The 17,967-nt window shown below is 46.0% G+C and overlaps 1 protein-coding gene across 11 annotated transcripts in view; it reads left to right on the forward strand.

Annotated features, from left to right (window-relative positions):
* The window catches only part of GRAMD1B (GRAM domain containing 1B), a 284,882-nt gene that overhangs the window by 167,182 nt on the left and 99,733 nt on the right, over nucleotides 1-17,967 (forward strand). The window contains exon 1 of one of the 11 annotated variants that reach the window (XM_033203822.1): nucleotides 9,345-9,885. The exons of 9 other annotated variants lie outside the window; for them this stretch is intronic. In XM_033203822.1, the coding sequence (XP_033059713.1) occupies nucleotides 9,863-9,885 (23 nt within the window). In that variant the 5' untranslated portion in view covers nucleotides 9,345-9,862. Of the gene's footprint in view, nucleotides 1-9,344; nucleotides 9,886-17,967 lie in introns of those variants that run through there. One more of the 11 variants, XM_033203819.1, reaches the window with a different exon arrangement.

Genomic DNA, 17,967 nt, shown 5'->3' on the forward strand with positions numbered 1-17,967 from the left:
TGTGTCTCTTAGAGACTTACTGCCTTATTTTAAGTTAGTGTTATTTAATATAGTTTAATGCCCATCTTTTGTCTTCCTTGTTGGATTATTGACTTGTAGAGATCAAGGAGAACTCTGGATCTAACTTTGAAATATCATTGTGATTTGCTTGGGTCATGAACATATTAGACACTCCATAAGTATGGTTCTGTTTTTGAGACAGAGTCTCGCTCTGTTACCCAGGCTGGAGAGCAATGGCACGGTCTTAGCTTACTGGAACCTCCACCTTCTGGGCTCAAGCAATTCTCCAGCAACAGCCTCTTGAGTAGCTGGGATTACAGGTGCCCACCACCACGTCTGGCTAATTTTTGTGTTTTTAGTAGAGACCGTGTTTCACCATGTTGGCCAAGCTGGTTTCAAACTCCTGACCTCAAATGATTCACCTGTCTCAGCCTCCCAAAGTGCTGGGATTACAGGCATGAGTCACTGCCCCCAGCCATAAGTACAGTTCTTGTTGAAAAAATAAACATCTGATTGACCTAATGGAAAGAACACAAAACAATGCAAACATATTCCCAACAAAATAGGACAAATTGGAAAATTTGTTGACATAAAGGAGAAAAAGTAGATTAGGAGCAGGAAATGGAGCCTGTGGTTCCTGTAGTATATAGTGAAGGTTCTGCAGACACGGGCTGGGAATAATCATAGCAGTGGTAAAAATGTATTGAGCACTTACTTGTTCTTAGTGTCATCCGCTCCTCATAGCAACATGATGGGTGCTTGTCATCCTCACCTTTTTAATGGATGAAGGAGCTGAGGCTTAGAGAAATGGAGTAAGTTGCTCAAGGTCACATAGCTGTTAAGTATAGATTTGAACTCAAGGCTAATTCTAGAATCCCGGTGCTAAACCACGGTACACACCACTGGGGGTGGTGTCAGTCCCAGCTCAGTGAAGAATGCGGTTTTTCTGCACTTGTCCTATCATCGAGCAATTTCTCTGCAGCAATAAATAGATTCTTATTGTGTCCTTGGCCAGGCGACTTTCACTTTTAAAATGAGTTAACGCTCAATTCATCTGTATTTTAAAAAATGGTAATGCTGATATGTAATTTAGTGGAAGAAGCAGAAATCCCCATTTGGTGGGAAGACAACAGGAAGCAGCTGGCTGTGGGTGTATGGGTGCCCCCTCCCAGAGAGAACCTGAGTTTATAAGCACCCTCCTGGGTCCCTAACACCAGCAGTCACCCTGAATTTCTCCTGAGGATAAACCAGGAGGAGCCACGAGGGTAATTAGAAATCTGCCTCCTTTCTTCCCTCTGGCAGGAGAGGTGTTTTCCTTTGTTACGTGTGTAATTAGGATGATGAGTGACTTCAGGCGGCAGCCCCTCTCCTGGTTGTGGGGTTTCTCTGAGGTGTGTGCATCTTTCTGACAGCAGGGCTCTTACCTCCTTGGGGCCACCCTTCTGTGCACCAGCAGAAGGGGTCTTGTGATCCAGGACATGGGGATGAGCAAGCGTGCAGAGAAACCAACACTAGTCAGGCAGTCATGCATTCAGGAAGCGGGAGGATGATTTTGGAGGTGAAGGGGAAAGTGGGATAGAGGGGGAAATCCTCTTTGGGGATTTCCATTACTGGACAGAGCTCTTGTCTCCACATCTGGAGGAGACAAGATATCCCTGGAGAAGGGATATCGATGGCTGCTTAAACGGGGGAAGAGAGAAAGCTTAGTTGGGTGTTGCACTGAGTTCAGTGAGGGAGGTGATCCCAATGTATGCCCTGGCTAAGGGGTTTCCTTACCCTGAGTTGCATGAGGGGGCTTGTGATTCTCACGTATGGTGTTCATACCTTTTCCTTTTTCCTCTTTTTACCAATTACAACCTTATAGAGCGGCTAGCAATGGCAATACTAGTAGGAAGATAACTAGACCTCATTGAGCCTGCGTGTCTCGTGTTAAGTGTGGTTTAGCACTTCACTGGGCTGCTGTGAGAATCACTGTGCATAAGGTTTGTGAGACCCCTTTAGATTCTGGAGTAATCAGAGGATCACAGCCAAACACGGAAGCCCTGACTGCCACAGTCTTGCTTCCTCCTCTTCCTAGGGGCACAAACAAAGCTGAGTGGAGTTTGGCTTTGATATTGCCTATCCTGTTTATTGCCTGAAGGAATATTCTAGATTAGGAGATTGTGAAGGAGGGGCAAAGAAGCCTGGCGGGAGGTGATTCTGTTCATTTTATTTTTTAACTCCAGTACCTTCAGTAAATCCAGGAGGTCATAGAGGCAGAAGGAAGCATTCTTTTTTTTTTTTTTTTTTTTTTTTGAGACGGAGTCTTACTCTGTTACCCAGGTTGGAGTGCAGTGGCGCAATCTGGGTTTACTACAAGCTCCGCCTCCCGGATTCACACCATTCTCCTGCCTCAGCCTCCCAAGTAGCTGGAACTACAGGCACACACCACCACGCCTGGCTAATTTTTGTTGTATTTTTTTTAGTAGAGACAGGGTTTCACCATGTTAGCCAGGATGGTCTCCATCTCCTGACCTCGTGATCCGCCTGCCTTGGCCTCCCAAAGTGCTGGGATTACACGCATGAGCCACCACGCCTGGCCAGAAGGAAGCATTCTTGAAGCAAACAGCCCCACTTTGCTCTACCCCCAAGCCTGCCACCCTTTGCCAGCCCTCTGGCCGGGTGCCTGCCCTGCACGGTGCTGTTTCACCCAGACAGTGGGCCTGGAGGGCAGGGGTGTGCATAAGGGTACCAAGGATAGGAAGGGAGGGGCTGGCTTTGGAGGCTCCAAGCTGGGAGCTGACACAGATGAACAAGCTAGAAGGCAAGGCCAATGCCTGCAGCCCACACTGTCACCCCAGAGCCAGTGACTAATAGTGGCAGAGGGTGGGGAGAGGAGAGTGCCAAGGGAGGGAGAGGACAGGGAAGTGGTGGGGAGCACCTGATCGGGGTGCAGCCCTGGCCATCTGCTGGTCAGCTCACACAGGCTCTCTATTGAGTGCAGTTTGGAAGCGGATTTTGGCTGGAGGACTAGAAAGAGCCTTGTTGTGGAAATGGAGTGTTTAGGAGGCTGCTCCTCCCCGCTGCTCCTCTCTCACTTGCTTCCTGACCTCCAAAATGCTCCTTAAATATATAACACTCTCAAGGCCTGATGACTCCCCTGCCTGAGCTTGGAGCTTTGATTCCCCAACGTGTGACTGCAGCACTGCTCTGCCCCAGATTTCCCAGCAACTAGAGGCATGCAGCTATGCCCTGGTACTGCAGCACTGCTCCGCTCCTGCTCCTGGAGCAAAGGAGGGGGGGCCTAGGGAGAGCAGCACAGAATGCAAGAATTTGACCTGGAAGGAGATCCTGTCATTTTTTGACCTCAGGGATCCTGTCATTTATTTTCTGCTCCAGATAGGGAGCCAGAGGCTTGGAAGCTTACCCAAGGTCATGGGATTCTAGTGGTGGAAAGAGCTCCACATGAAGAGGTGGGAGGCAGGAGAGCTGAATTCTCCCTTGGCTTCTGCCACTCAATGGCAGAAGCCTGAGATAGGACCTGATGTTTATTGTGGCATTTGAGTTCACAGCTTCCAGGTTTCCCTTGGCTGGGTGGCCCTGGGTGTCTGTAGGCAAGGTCAACAACAGCATGCTCTGGTGACCTCTTACTGTTCTAGTCCCCATTTATGGATGAGGCAAGAAACACCAATTGTGTTTTTGTTGGATTAGGAAAGGAACAGTACCAGGGTAGGCGAGACTTTAAGACTCATAGAAGACCAACAGACATCCTGGCTAACATGGTGAAACCCCGTCTCTACTAAAAAATACAAAAAAACTAGCCGGGCGAGGTAGCGGGCGCCTGTAGTCCCAGCTACTCGGGAGGCTGAGGCAGGAGAATGGCGTGAACCCGGGAGGCGGAGCTTGCAGTGAGCTGAGATCCGGCCACTGCACTCCAGCCTGGGCGACAGAGCGAGACTCCGTCTCAAAAAAAAAAAAAAAAAGAAAGTCAAAGCAGTTGAAATCAAAAGGAAAAAGCTGAACTGTTTCCAGCCTCCATTCTAAACCCAGTAAAGTTCAGAAGAAACCGTGGTTACAAGAGGCTTGGAGTAATACAAATCAAACCAACTTCATGTTCATTAAATTACTGAACTCAGAAAGGCCAATTTTTGTGAACATATATTTGTGAAAATTCAGGTAACACAAATTATTGTCTAGACCCCTGTGCCCCACCCCCTCTTTATCAAGCCTGTTTATAAAAACCCAAAAAGGATTGGTGTTCAGTTGTTTTCTAATTGCTCTGTTTATTTTAAAATTGTTTGCATTGAATAATTAGCTAATACAAAATAATATATAGGGGGAGCGCGATGGCTCACGCCTGTAATCCCAGCACTTTGGGAGACCAAGGCAGGTGGATTGCTTGAGCCCAGGAGTTCAAGAACAACCTGGGCAACACAGCGAAACACCATCTCTACAAAAAATAAAAATAAAAATAAAAATAAGTTAGTTGGGCATGGTGGTGCTTGTCTGCAATCCCAGCTATTCAGGAAGCTGAGGTGGGAGAATCAGTGGAGCCCAGGAGGTGGAGGCTGCAATGAGCCATAATCATGCTACTGCACTCCAGCCTGGGCAACAGAGTGAGACCCTGTCTAAAAAAAAAAAGAAAAAAGAAAAAAAGCAAACAAATAATATTTATAAAATATATAAAATATGTATAAAGTATAAAGAAGAAATGACAATTGCAGGAGTACCTCTCACCTGTTCTGCTCCATTGCATGTGACTGCTTTATACATTTTCAGTGCTGTGTACTGTTCCACCTTAAGAAAATAACACAAGGCATGTATCCTTTCTGTTGATAGACATTTGTTTTCAGGGTTTTTGTTTTGCTTTTGTTGTTACATGGAGTGCTATTTAAAGTTTTTCGTGCATGCTTCCGAATGTGAGTTGCTTCCATTATTGGAGTAGAACTGTTAGGTGTTAGAGGATGCAATCATCCAACTTTATTACATAATACCACATAATTTTCTTAGGGAGTTGAAGCAGTATACACTCCTACTAGCTCCTTTCCAACACTTGATATTATTTGATTTTTAATTTTTGTCAACGGGATGAGTATGTGATGACATCTCACCAGAGTTCCAATTTATATTTTCCTGAGTACTAATGAATTGAGCTCCTTTTTATATGTTTATTGCTTTCTCTTCTGAAAATGCTAACTCAAATCATTTGTCTGTTTTCAGAATTATCTTTCTTTTTCTCATTGGTTTGTAGGAATTTTTAATAAATTCTGTGAACAGTTCCTTTCTCAAGCAATATATGTTGCAAATATTTTCTCTTAGAGCAGCCTTGTCTTTTCTGTCTATGATCTCTTTGGATGATCGAAGTTTTTACTGTGGCTGAATCTGTCATTTTCTTCCTTTATGGGAATTGTTTCTGGGTCAGTTGTTCAGGAAACTCTCCGGGTGCAATCGGTGTAAGAGTCAGTTTGTGATTATGATTTATCAGAGGAGATTATTCTTCCTCCTTTGTTCAACATCAGGGTTTAGGGCAGGCAATTTTCCTTTTAGTTCCTGGGCAGCATTTGTGCATTTCTTTCAAGTTCATCCTTACAGTGAGAGTGTAGTCCACTGGGACCCACTTTATAAGGCAGTCGCCTCTGGATTCTCTCACCACTTGTGGGCTTTGGGAGTTATCTCTAGTGTGCTCTGGGAGGCCCTGAAAACTGAAGCCCAGTTTCACTATTTTCTGCCATCACTACATTTTTGACCTTTAAATATTTCTTATTTTTTTGATAGCTCATCAAGCACTTTTAATTTCTTTTTTTTTTTCCATTTTATCTGTGTATATGCCATATTGCCAGACATGAAAGTCTTTGCAATCTAGTTTCCTCTAAGCAATTCTTATCCTTCCTGAAATGCAAATGTCGGGGAGCAGCCAGATTGCAGGGAGTCAGGCAGAAGCAGGAGAATCTGTGTATTCATTCTTAGAGGTTATGTTATTGCTTGCGATTTACTAACCAGGAACTTTTCAAACCATGGAGACTGCTCTCCGTGAGAAGATAAAGAGGGAAGTTAGATGAGGAACATTTTTCCCATCTCACTTGGTCTTAGTCTTTACCTCAGAAAGCACTTCCATGTCTCTTCAAAGCTATGTTTGGATCACCTTTTGAGATTTTCTTTCTCTTTTCTTCTTCTTTTTTTTGATGGTCTTGTTCTGTTGCCCAGGCTGGAGTGCAGTGGTGTGATCTCGACTCACTGCAACCTCCGCCTCCCAGGTTCCAGTGATTCTCCTGCCTCGGCCTCCCAAGTCTCTGGGATTACAGGCGTGCACCACCACGTGTGGCTAATTTTTGTATTTTTAGTAGAGACGGGCTTTCACCATGTTGGCAACGCTGGTCTCGAATTCCTGACCTCAGGTGATCCACCCATCTCAGCCTCCCAAAGTGCTGGAATTACAGGTGTGAGCCACCATGGCCAGCCGAGTTTTCTTTATGGGCCAGAAAAATGGAACCTGTCTCCAGGGCCCTGTGAGAAGCGCTGTTTCAGAAACAAGAGAGAGCCAAGGGGAATTCGAGGCAGATGATGAGCACTCAACCCAGTGAGCTCTCCTGTTCTTCCTTCCCTTTTGGGTTCCTCACATCACACACAGACACTCAAGCCAGCCAACTCATCAGTAACAGAAGAGAGTTAGTCTTGGTTTAGTCTCTTTTTTACTTATTGCCTGGATTCTTTTTCTCTTGGGAGCATGTGAGGTTTTATAAACCAGCTTGTCTGATAGAGAAGGAAATTTTTAATAAACATACATATTGATTAAGACAATAGGTTTTTGAGCTAGGGATGCCTGCATTCAAATTCCAGACTTGCAGCTTGCTAGCTGTTTGACATTAGGCAAATTAAGGCACTACAGTTAGGCTGGCCGGGGTGGCTTATACCTGCAATTCCAGTGCTTTGGGAGGCCGAGGTTGGCGGATCACCTGAGGTCAGGAGTTCGAGACCAGCCTGGTCAACATGGTGAAACCCCATCTCTACTAAAAATACAAAAATTAGCTGGGCACTGTGGTGCGTGCCTGTAATCTCAGCTACTCAGGAGACTGAGGCAGGAGAATTGCTTGAACCCGGCCGGCAGAGATTGCAATGAGCTGAGATTGCACCACTGCACTCCAGCCTGGGCGACAGAGTGAGACTCCGTCTCAAAAAAATAAATAAATAAAAAAGACACTACAGTTAGTCTTCAGTGGCATTACCTGAAAAATCGTGAGGTACTGCCTTATACGGATGTGAGGATTTAGTAAGAGAATATATGAAAAATGCTTAGCTTGATGCCTGACATAACTAACCCTCAATATACTCTTCTTAGTAGTTGAGAAGGAGTTGACTTTTTGGATTTTTGTTTTTGTAGTTAAAAAAAAAAAAAAAAGCTAGAGCAAAAGCCAACAATTTTTACAGTTAGAATAATGTGTTTTTAATATAGCACTTGGACATCTTTGATCCTTATGTGTTGCTTGTGATCAGAGCAGTTGATGGGCCAGGATGAGAATATAGTATTCACGTGTACCTGGAGTACTCTCAGTGACATTTGCCTCGGGGCTGGATCACATGACCTGGTATTTCCATTGAGTGAATTATCTAGGTCATAAAGGACAACTCTTTGTACTTCTGGAATCTGTTGCATCCCTTCAGTATCTGTGCTGAAAGTATGGCCTGGGTACAAGCTCCAGGAGCTTTAAAAACATAACTTTGGATGTGTTCAGAAGTCCTGGCAGCATTTGAGGGTTGTCTGGCGTGGGGCTATGGATAGATCAATTCTGCAGCCAAGGGCTGCTTCGGGAACACCTTTCTGAAAACTCAGTATACCTTATTTTTTTCTTTTTTTCATTTTTTACTAGTGGAATCAGGTCACAGAAGCTTAGTATACCTTAAAGAGTGTTTCTTCTGGACCACATGGACATTGGAGAGATAACATGGTGTTTTTAGTTCGGTTTGAGTAAGGTCACTTAAATGCTTGCTTCTAGTACCCCTACAATACCCAAGCCCTCCTCCTCAGTGGGGATATAGAGCTAGCCGAACGACACACAGCCCTTGTCTCCATGGTGCTTATCCTCTGAAAAGAACAAAGCAGATTTGTTGCCCAGGCTGGATTGCAGTGGTGGGATCTGGGCTCACTGCAACCTCTATCTCTCTGGTTCAAGCGATTGGCTTGCCTCAGCCTTCCGAGTAACTGAGATTACAAGCATGTGCCACCACGCCCAGCTAAATTTTGTATTTTTAGTAGAGACGAGGTTTCGTCATGTTGGCCAGGCTGGTCTCAAACTCCTGACCTCAAGGGATCCGCCGCCTTGGGCTCCCAAAGTGCTGGGATTACAGGCATGAGCCACCATGCTTGGCCAAAGGAGAAATGATCACTTTTTCTCACTTTAGAGGGTCAAGTATAGATGATGTCCATACAGCAAGAGGATGTCTGCAGATTGCTTTACGGGCAAATTTTAGGGTAAAGGCTTGTTATGGTTTGATTGTTTTGGAGCAAGTTTCCGGGTAAAGCTTTATTATCATGGTTCAGTTGAAGGTGGCTATTTCATAATTAATCTCTTTGTTCGTTGTCACCCATCCGCATTACTGACCCAGATAGTAATGCAGGGAAAGAGAGAAAGGAATCATACAGCCAGGGAAGCTGTTGGTACTGGAACTCCCAGGCCCCAGCCTGGAGGATCTGATTTAGGAGGAGCCTCTTCCCCCTCTCAGTGAACTGTTATGTTTCAGCTAGAGTTGAAAATCCCGGTCCTGCCTTACTGGGGTGCTGTGGCTGGTCTGCATCTTCTTGGAGCCCAGGATTGGTGATCATGTGGCTTAAATCCTAAACCAGGCCTTTGTGGTCGGTCACCTTAAAAGGATCCCTGGCCCCAGGTGACGATGTGCTGCCCTGCCACCAGAAGTTGCTGCCTCACCGTGCCTCCAGAAGTCAGGCAATTTCCCCAGCAGGAGGAGAGAACTGTGCATTCTGTGTGCAGCACACTGCCTGGGAGCACGTGGCCCTGCTTGCCCCGCCTTGCTGGGGAGAGGGTGAGGATTCTATTTAAGGTGGTCTTGTGTGCCTAGATGCCCCCAGGTACTTACCTCGGGGCCTCTGAGTCTGCTTGGATTCCAGAGGTGTGCAGAGGAACTAGGGTCCACGTTCCCCTCCCGCGCAGGGGTGGGGCGTTTTAACCCCTGGGTGGATGCTGATAGAAGTGCTCATCTTCAGATATTTCTGCCCCTTCCTCTTCCTTCCTGGCACCACATTCCTCACACACCCTCTCCCTGATATTCTGTCCCATCCTGGGACTAAACGTGTGCTGTGTCTTTAAATGGGCGGAAGTGGCTGGCAGTGCTTTGCCTGGGTACTGCATTGATTAGGAGATTATATGGAGCTGCGGGAGCTGCCGCCTGGGGGAAGAGAGGTGCAGGTTCTGCTAGGTTTGTGCTCTCCTCTCAGGCTCTCCTTGGCTTCCTTCCCCAAAGCAGCTCAGAGCCGGTATGAGGTGAGGGTGGGGGGCAGCCGGCCAGCCTGGCTGTTGACGGCAACTCCAGGGTTTGTTTCGCACAGCCTTGCCAGCGTTACCCATCCTCATCAGAAACTGGCAGCGACAGCCACAGCTCGGGCAGGCGGCTCCAGCCCCAGGCTGGATTTGCAGAATCTGTCCTTCGTCTCCAAGCCCAGCTTTCAGCTGGGAGACGGGGAAGAAGGGGCAGTGGCAGCAGTTCTTCTGGCTCTTTCTCCCTTTCTCTCTTTCTCTTTCTGTGTTCAAGTCACATTACATGGGATTCTGTTCTTTTGGGACTTCGTCATCTTTTCCAATATGTCCTGGGACCTCCGGAGCTGTAACGGGGATGCTAAGGACACGGTCAGTGGATTATCGTGACTGTACTAATGAAAGGATTCAAGCTCTCCTGGTAAGTAGAGGAGGGACAGGGAGCCTTCCTCTTCTGCCTTTCTTCAGCCCTGTGCTCCCCCCAGCACCCTCAAGAGGTCTCCTTCATTGATGCCATCTCACCAGGCATCGAGGGGTTAAGATGTGGGGACTAGGCACTTTAAAAGTTGGGGTACTCTCCCTGGCTCCTCCAGCGTCTATACTGCTTCTGTATTTTCCTTACCTTATTCAAGGGCAGGGGTTTTGTGGAAGTTGGGGGGCAGTGGAGAGAACCAAACTGCAGCTAAAAGGTTCTCCAACTTCGAGTACGTGAGGAGTGGTGTGCACAGAGGGAACTTGATAATAAAGAAACATCCCTTCCCTTTGGCGAGGCGTTGTGCGTCTGCATCAGGCTGGGGGTGCAGTTGTACTCTTCCTTAGCCCTGACCAGCACGTGATTTTGCAGGGGCGCGGGGGCCCTTTCTCACGTCAGCTCCTTAGGGCAGGCAGTCCCTAGGGGCATCCCTCTGAGGGGCCAGGCTCCGTCTTCTAGGATGCCTGGTGTCCAGAGGCAAGTGGGCCACTGCCTACCCCAACGCAAACACTCACCTTGGGCCTTGGCAGGTGCCTCTTCCTGGGCTTAATATTGGGACATTAAAGACATCTCTTGCTTGGGGTGTGGGAGTAGCTGTATTCTAGCTACAGAAGTAGTCAGAATATTTTTACCTTCCGTTTAAAAAATAAAACATTTACCTCTCCCTCTTTTTTGACCCAATAAGGAGATTGCATGAACAGGTGAAATGGCTTTTTATCTGGTAGAGAAACTGCAGATTTTGCTTGGAAAACTTTGCCATGCCAGGGATCCGGTACCCCTGCAGGGTGGCGTGTGAGGCTGCCTGAGGCCTCCTTCAGAGGAGAAAGGCTTCTTGGACTGGGGAGGGAGCTCTCTCCCTGAAGAGGGTGGAGGGTGGGAGGAGGAGGATGAGCTTGGGAGAGCTCCCTGCAGGGATGAGTCCTGCCTTCATTGCGGCTGGCTGTCCACACATGGGGTGGGGAGGTGGCAGCTCACATCACTGAATGAAAGGTTGATTTTCAGAGTCAGGTATGGGTGTTGAGTGATTTAAGGCATGGGGTCCTAACCTGGCTCTGGGCCACATTTGGCTTTCCAGGCACCCCTACCCTAGATTAAACCCTGACAGAATGTCTAGTCCAGCCTTCCTCCTTTAGGGAAGAGGGTCCGTTAGTGGGTCTTGAAAAGGCACTTTGCAGAAGGCAAAAGGAGGTGCTTGGTTTCTGCAAGTGTAACTCTCAAGAACTGCGAGGCCCCAAGAGGTGAGGAACACCAGTTATCCCCCAGCTGGGAGTTTCTTTTCCTCAAGTTTTGCTGTCCCTCTCTCTTATGTTTAGTCCTTGCTTTCTGGGGGTCTGGTACCCCATTCTTTCTGGGTGGGAGGCTATGAGCAGAGTTTAGTGTCACTGGGAGTTCCAGGTCCAGACCAGCAGCTAAAGCTGTTCTTTATTCCTCAGTAGAGCCGTGCTTGGTCTGTAGCTTGGATGCGGCCTCCCAGAAAAGGCCAGGTGCTGCAGGGACACTGGGCTCTTCATCAGAAATCCCTCGCATCCTTCCGCGCCCCTGCTGTCAGCACACCCAGCTTGGGGCTGAGGGGTAGCTTGGCTGTCATTCAGGATGAGACATCACTTTAACAGAAGGCTCTCAGCTCAGCCTGGGTTGGTCCTCAGGGATGTGCAGAGATGTTTGCCTTTAAAAATCTGCCTTGAGCATCTCTTGATGCATTTCAACAAGGAGAGCAGTGTTAATCTGGGAACTGTAATTGGGATAATTTTATCTTCTTCAGCCAAATAAAATTTTACAAGGATGGGACAATTTTGTCATTTATCTCTGCATTGATACCATTAGATCCTGTGACCCATTGTCTCATTAAGTACAGGTCATTTTGGTCTGGGGGCCAAACCTTGTAGCTGTGGATGAAATGTGGCTCCCTTTGGCCAACTGGTACTCCCTACTCTCTGGTACTCAGGTACTGATACTCAGGATACTAATGCTGGTACTCTGGTACTGGTACTCAGGGTACTCCCTACTCTTCCAACTAAACTTGGTAGAAGCAAGATGACCAAATCTATTGACTACCTTGATAGCACTGTCTGCATATGGAAATTATAGTGTTTGAATTATTTCTAGAAACAACTCTGGAATGCCTACTATGGGTTAGTGATATAAAAAAAAGATGATAAATACTGATAAGAATGATGGCAACCAACATTTGCTGAAACTGTGTGTCAAGCACCACAGTAAACTCTTTACATGTATTAACTCACATGGAGCTCACAGTGTTATGAAAAGAATCCCCATTTTATGGGTGGGGAAACAGACACAGTGTTTAAGTGGCCTGCGTGAAGGCGTGCAGATAGGAACCAGGCTTTGGGCTTGCAGCAGGGCAAGTTTCCCCAGTGATTCACCTGTCCCTGGTTACTCTTCTTCTCTGGTATAATTTCCACTCCATGTAATGCCATGCTAGACACCAGCTTTTTTTCATGTTCTGTTGTCTCTTGTATTCATTAGGTCAGTTAGTTAGACTTTTAAAAGTGTGTATAAATATGTTTTATCATTTGATTCTTACTATAACCCAATAAAGCAGCTGGTGTCTCCATTTTAGAGTTAGGGAAACTGAGGCACAGAGTGGTAAAGTGAGATTTCATTAAATGAATGCAACTAGTTTGTGGGGAAGCCAGGATACACTCTTATGGCTGGACTGATTTCAGAGTGGGGACTAACTACCATAGTAACAGCAAGGTGTGTCTGTCAGGCCTTCTTTCCCAGGGAGCAGGCTCAGGGTCTGTCCATTCATTTACTCATCTATCTCTTCATTCTACAAATGTTGATCCAGTATTATTTTTGCAGCCCTGTTGAACACGCATTGTGAAGTTAATAAAATGTAAAGGACAATGCTTTGGACTTGTAGGGGCTGGTAGCCTCACAGATGGAAGGAGGCTCCTTCACACCTCTGACACATGTGTACATGCAAGTCACTAAGTGCTAAGGGACAGATAAGTGTGGTGAACAGCAGACACTCTAGAAGTTCATTTCGGCTGGCATGGCAGAGAAGTCTTATTGGCGTAATTGAAATGTGAGGGAGGTTCAGAGGCTGGACAATTAGGTAAGTAAAGGCTGTACTTCACACAGCTGTGCCTCATGGAGTTATGAGAGTGTCACTGAGGATGCTTTTGGATGAAGATGACCTTGACATATGTGTATGATTGACAAGTGACTGGACTTTGAGATAGAAGTGCAAACCCTCTCTCTCAATAGGGTAGTAGCTTTAGGCTGTCTCGAAAGAGGATTCTATGATTTCTTCTACTGGTAACTTGGTGAGCAAGGAAGGTAAGGGCAGTGGTGGAGGAGGCTGAGAGAGGAGGTGGCATTGACAAACAGATGGGGCTGTGGCCAAAGCTTCTGTGGGGCATGTAGTGATTTGAAAGCCAAGAAATTGGTTTCTTAAAGAATAACTCACCCATCTTCCACAGCTTCTACATGGTTAATTCTTTTTCTTTTGGTGACACAAAGATAGTCCTAATTCCTGTAGAGCCTCAGAACCTCAAACACTAAGAAGGTCTCCACTTTTGTGGGGCCGCTCCCCCTCCAGATGGTTCTGGCCCCCACAGGACTAGGCAGACTGTAGTGACACCTGTCTGAATTCTCTGTCCTCATGTTCCTGGTCATCACCTCTGCTGGGCTTGGTAATGCAGTCTCCAAGAGCCTGGGATCTGTGACAGACCTTCAGGAAAGTCAGTGTGCTGGAAGAATTTGATTCTGGGGAAAAAAAAAAGATTGAGAGAAAGTATAGTTCTTGACAGAGAGCAGGTGAAGCATTTCTGTGGCGAGGGCTTAGTCCTCAGATGCGGAGAGTTTCGAACTTCTCCGTGTTTGAGTGGGTGGGTGAGCAGTCTTGCTGCTTTCACACTGTTTAGGAGGATGAGCGCTGTGTGACAGAAGCTACTCACATTCTTCACAGCTGGGAGAGTCTTTTTTTTTTTTTTTTTTTTTTTACTTCTCCATATTTCATGACCATTAATGGTCAACAATATTTTATTTGATAGTAATGTCAGTTGCCTACTGTACCCATTCTCTTCAATCTGTTGGCAAGTGGGGCTCTGTTCATTCTTTAGCTATTGCCTGGACCAAATTATCTATTTCTCTAGATTTCTTTTGTCTTTTCCTTTTTTTTGAGACCGAGTTTCACTCTTGTCACCTAGGCTGGAGTGAAGTGGTAAGATCTCGGCTCACTGCAACCTCCCAGGTTCAAGTGATTCTCCTGCCTCAGCATCTCAAGTAGCTGGGATTACAGGTGTGTGCCACCACACCCAGCTAATTTTTGTATTTTTAGTGGAGATGGGGTTTCACCATGTTGGCCAGGCTGGTCTCGAACTCCTGACCTCAGGTGATCCACCTGCCTTGGCCTCCCAAAGTGCTAGGATTACAGGCATGAGCCACTGTGCCCAGCCTCAAGATTCTTTCTGTAAGAGGTCTGCTCCGGAGGAGGGAGCCCTAGACATGGCCACTGCACACCTCCTATAGAGTCAGGCTTCCCAGCTATGGAAATGTTTACCAGAAGGTGAGTTGCGGTGAAGGTTGGGGTCACTTCATGGCTTGAGATTCTGGAGAGATGACTCCTGAATCAGAACTTGTAATCACCTTTTGGCCTGCTGTGTGGCCCTGGTAGGTGACTTCTGTTTGCCTTGGGTGGCGGTGGTTTTGAAAGTGGGATTAAATGACAGTATTGGGTGGATTAGTCGGTCTCTCAGCTTCCTTTTTAGTAATGGTTTAGAAAAAGGCCACAGTCCTGATAGACCAGGTTGCTTGTGATGTGGACTGTTTGTGCTCTTCTGTAGTCAGCAGGGGACACTGAAAATAAACATTCATTTGAAACTATTAAATATTCATTTACAAATATCGCACAGCAGGCACACCCTCCTGCGAACAGTGTGAGATTTACTTTATTATTCTGTGGGACGGGAATTGGAGTTTTCCCATGGTTCGGTAAGTCCAGGACACTGAGCACTGGTCATCTAGGCATTTAAATCCCTTGAGTGAGAAGGACAGCTCAGGGCGAGGACTGAAACTTCTGACTCTGACAGATTTCTTAAAAGGATACGAGTTTCTCACCTCTCATCCATGGTTCTACTTTGGTGAACTGTACCTGGCTTGAAATTAGCAGCAATAAATGTTACTTCCTTTGTTGTGTTATTGTCTTCATCCTTACTACTTTAAGAAGAAAGAAAGAATGTAACTTTGTAGCTGGCAGAGATTGTTGCAGATCAGATTATGAGTACCTGAGGTTCATTTATGCTGCTGGCTCAAAGCCCTTACCTCCTGGCCTTCCTGAGGCTTGTTGTCATCAAGTTTATTATTACTGGAAAAGATGGTTTAGAGTTTCTAATTAGAGAACTTGAAGACACTTCTTGTCTCTTGCTGAATTCTTCGGAAGGCTGGACATTTGTCCCCTAAATGAGCTATTAAGGTGAAAAGATGTGATGGACTACATATTGCTAGATGTTTTTGTTAATTTTTTTTTTTTTTTTGAGATGGAGTTTTGCTCTTGTTGCCTAGGCTGAAGTGCAATGGTGCAGTTTCGGTTCACCACAACCTCTGCCTCCCGGGTTCAAGCGATTCTCCTGTCTCAGCCTCCCAAGTAGCTGGGATTACAGGCATGCACCACCACGCCTGGATGATTTTGTATTTTTTTAGTAGAGACGGGGTTTTCCCATGTTGGTCAGGCTGGTCTTGAACTCCCGACCTCAGGTGATCTACCCACCTTGGCCTTTCAAAGTGCTAGGAATACAGGGGTGAGCCACCATGCATGGCGTGTTTATTAATTCTTTTTTTTTTTTTTTTTGAGGCAGAGTCTCGCTCTGTCGCCCGGACTGGAGTGCAGTGGCCAGATCTCAGCTCACTGCAAGCTCCGCCTCCCGGGTTTACACCATTCTCCTGCCTCAGCCTCCCGAGTAGCTGGGACTACAGGCGCCCGCCACTTCGCCCGGCTAGTTTTTGTATTTTTAGTAGAGACGGAGTTTCACCGTGTTAGCCAGGATGGTCTCGATCTCCTGACCTCGTGATCTGCCCGTCTCGGCCTCCCATAGTGCTGGGATTACAGGCTTGAGCCACCGTGCCCGGCCTGTTTATTAATTCTTAATGCTATTCTTTGGTTTGTGTTTGCAGAAAGATGTTGAACTAAACTGGGTTATGCCATGATAATACCATTCCCTCCCCTCTTCACCCCAACCAGCTTAACTCATGCTAAATTTAGTTCTTGATCACTCCAAGTCCCCTCAGGCTCTGGAAAACTCTCCAGGGAGGCTATCCTGCATGTAGCAGGCAGCTCAGTGATCCAGGCTGTAGAATGTCATGGCCCTTCTACCACAGTGGTCAGGGTGCGGTGGGAAGGAGAGCGTGGCTCTTAATGCTCCTCCCTGAAAGTGAATACACTGTCCCTGCACTTGCCACACATTGACCAGAACTAGTCACGTGGCCCTGCCTGACTGCAGGAAAGCTGGAAAATGTGGCTTCTGAGTGCAGGAAGAGGGGAGAACTGGAAATATGAGTGAGCACTTATCGTACATACCACTGCTGCACAGCTGCTTTTATTGCTAGTGTGGGCTTGGGCTCATGCGCCTTCCAAAGACACAGCAGCACTTCCTTACTGCCTGTAGAATGAAGGCCTTCATCTGAGATGTCATGGAAGACCTCATGTGACCTTACATAGTAGATTGACACACCATAGCCCACAGGCCAAATTTGTCTCGATGCCAGATTTTGTACAGTTCTTCCTAACTAGGAATGTTTCTTTACGTTTTTAAATGGTTGAAGAAATTAAGAGAAGGATAATATGACATGCAAAAATTATATGAAATTCCATAAGTTTTATTGGAACACAGGCATACCAATTTGTTTATATGTTACCAATGATCGCGTTCATGCTACAACAGCAGAATTGAGTAGTTGAGACACGTCTATGACTGGCTCATCTAAAACGTTTATTATCCAGCCTTTTACTCAAAGCTTGCTGCACCCTAGTTTAAGCAAGTAGAGATTCTTCTCAAGTGCAATAAAATATGTTTTTACTGGATAAGTCTTAGCTAGCAGTCCTGTTCTAGGTATTGTAATGGTAATGTGATGATAAGGATACTACTAATAATATGTCTAACATTTAATTCACTCTGTATTTTCTTTAGTTAGTTAATTTATTTATTTTTATTTTATTTTATGTTTTTGAGACAGAGTCTGGCTCTGTCGCCCAGGCTAGAGTACAGTGAGGCAATCTCAGCTCACTGTAACCTCTGCCTTCTGGGTTCAAAAGATTCTCCCATCTCAGCCTCCCAAGTATCTGGAATTACAGGTGTCTGCTACCATGCCAGGTTAATTTTTGTATTTTTAGTAGAGACAAGGTTTTGCCATGTTGGCCAGGCTGGTCTCGAACTCCTGACCTCAAGTAATCCGTCCGCTTTGGCCTCCTGGAGTGCTGGGATTACAGGCGTGAGCCACTGCGCCCAGCCTCACCCTGTATTTAAAATCTTATAAGCTCATAGCATTTTTTAAAAATCTAGGTACAGATTATAAAGATTTTACAAGTGAATAAACTAAAGCACAGAGGAGCCAAGTACTCTACACAAAGTCACACAACTCAAAAGTGTTTGAGCTGGCAGTCGGACTTTAGAGTCCATGCTCTTAACTACCACAATTACAAAGCAACTGGAAAGACAGGTCTTTGTCTATGAGAAGACATGAAACTAATACTCATGAAAAGTTTGAGGAATAGTAATTTATGAAGACAGCATTTAATGGTTTGAATTACAGATGACCCTTGACCCTTGACCCTTAACCTTGGTGGTGAGGGGCACCGACCCCCACGCAGTCAAATCTGTGTGTAGCTTTTGACTTCCCAACAACTTAACTACTAATTGCCTGCTGACGACTGGAAGTCTTACTGATAACTCAGTCGATTAACACATTTTTGGTATTATGCATTATATACTGTATTCTTGCAATAAAGTAAGTAAAGAAAATGTTAAGAAAATCGTAACAATGTATTTACTATTGATTAAGTGGAAG

Source organism: Trachypithecus francoisi, unplaced genomic scaffold (assembly GCF_009764315.1).
Source record: "Trachypithecus francoisi isolate TF-2019V2 unplaced genomic scaffold, Tfra_2.0 Lachesis_group8, whole genome shotgun sequence".
In the NCBI taxonomy this organism is placed as follows: domain Eukaryota; kingdom Metazoa; phylum Chordata; class Mammalia; order Primates; family Cercopithecidae; genus Trachypithecus; species Trachypithecus francoisi.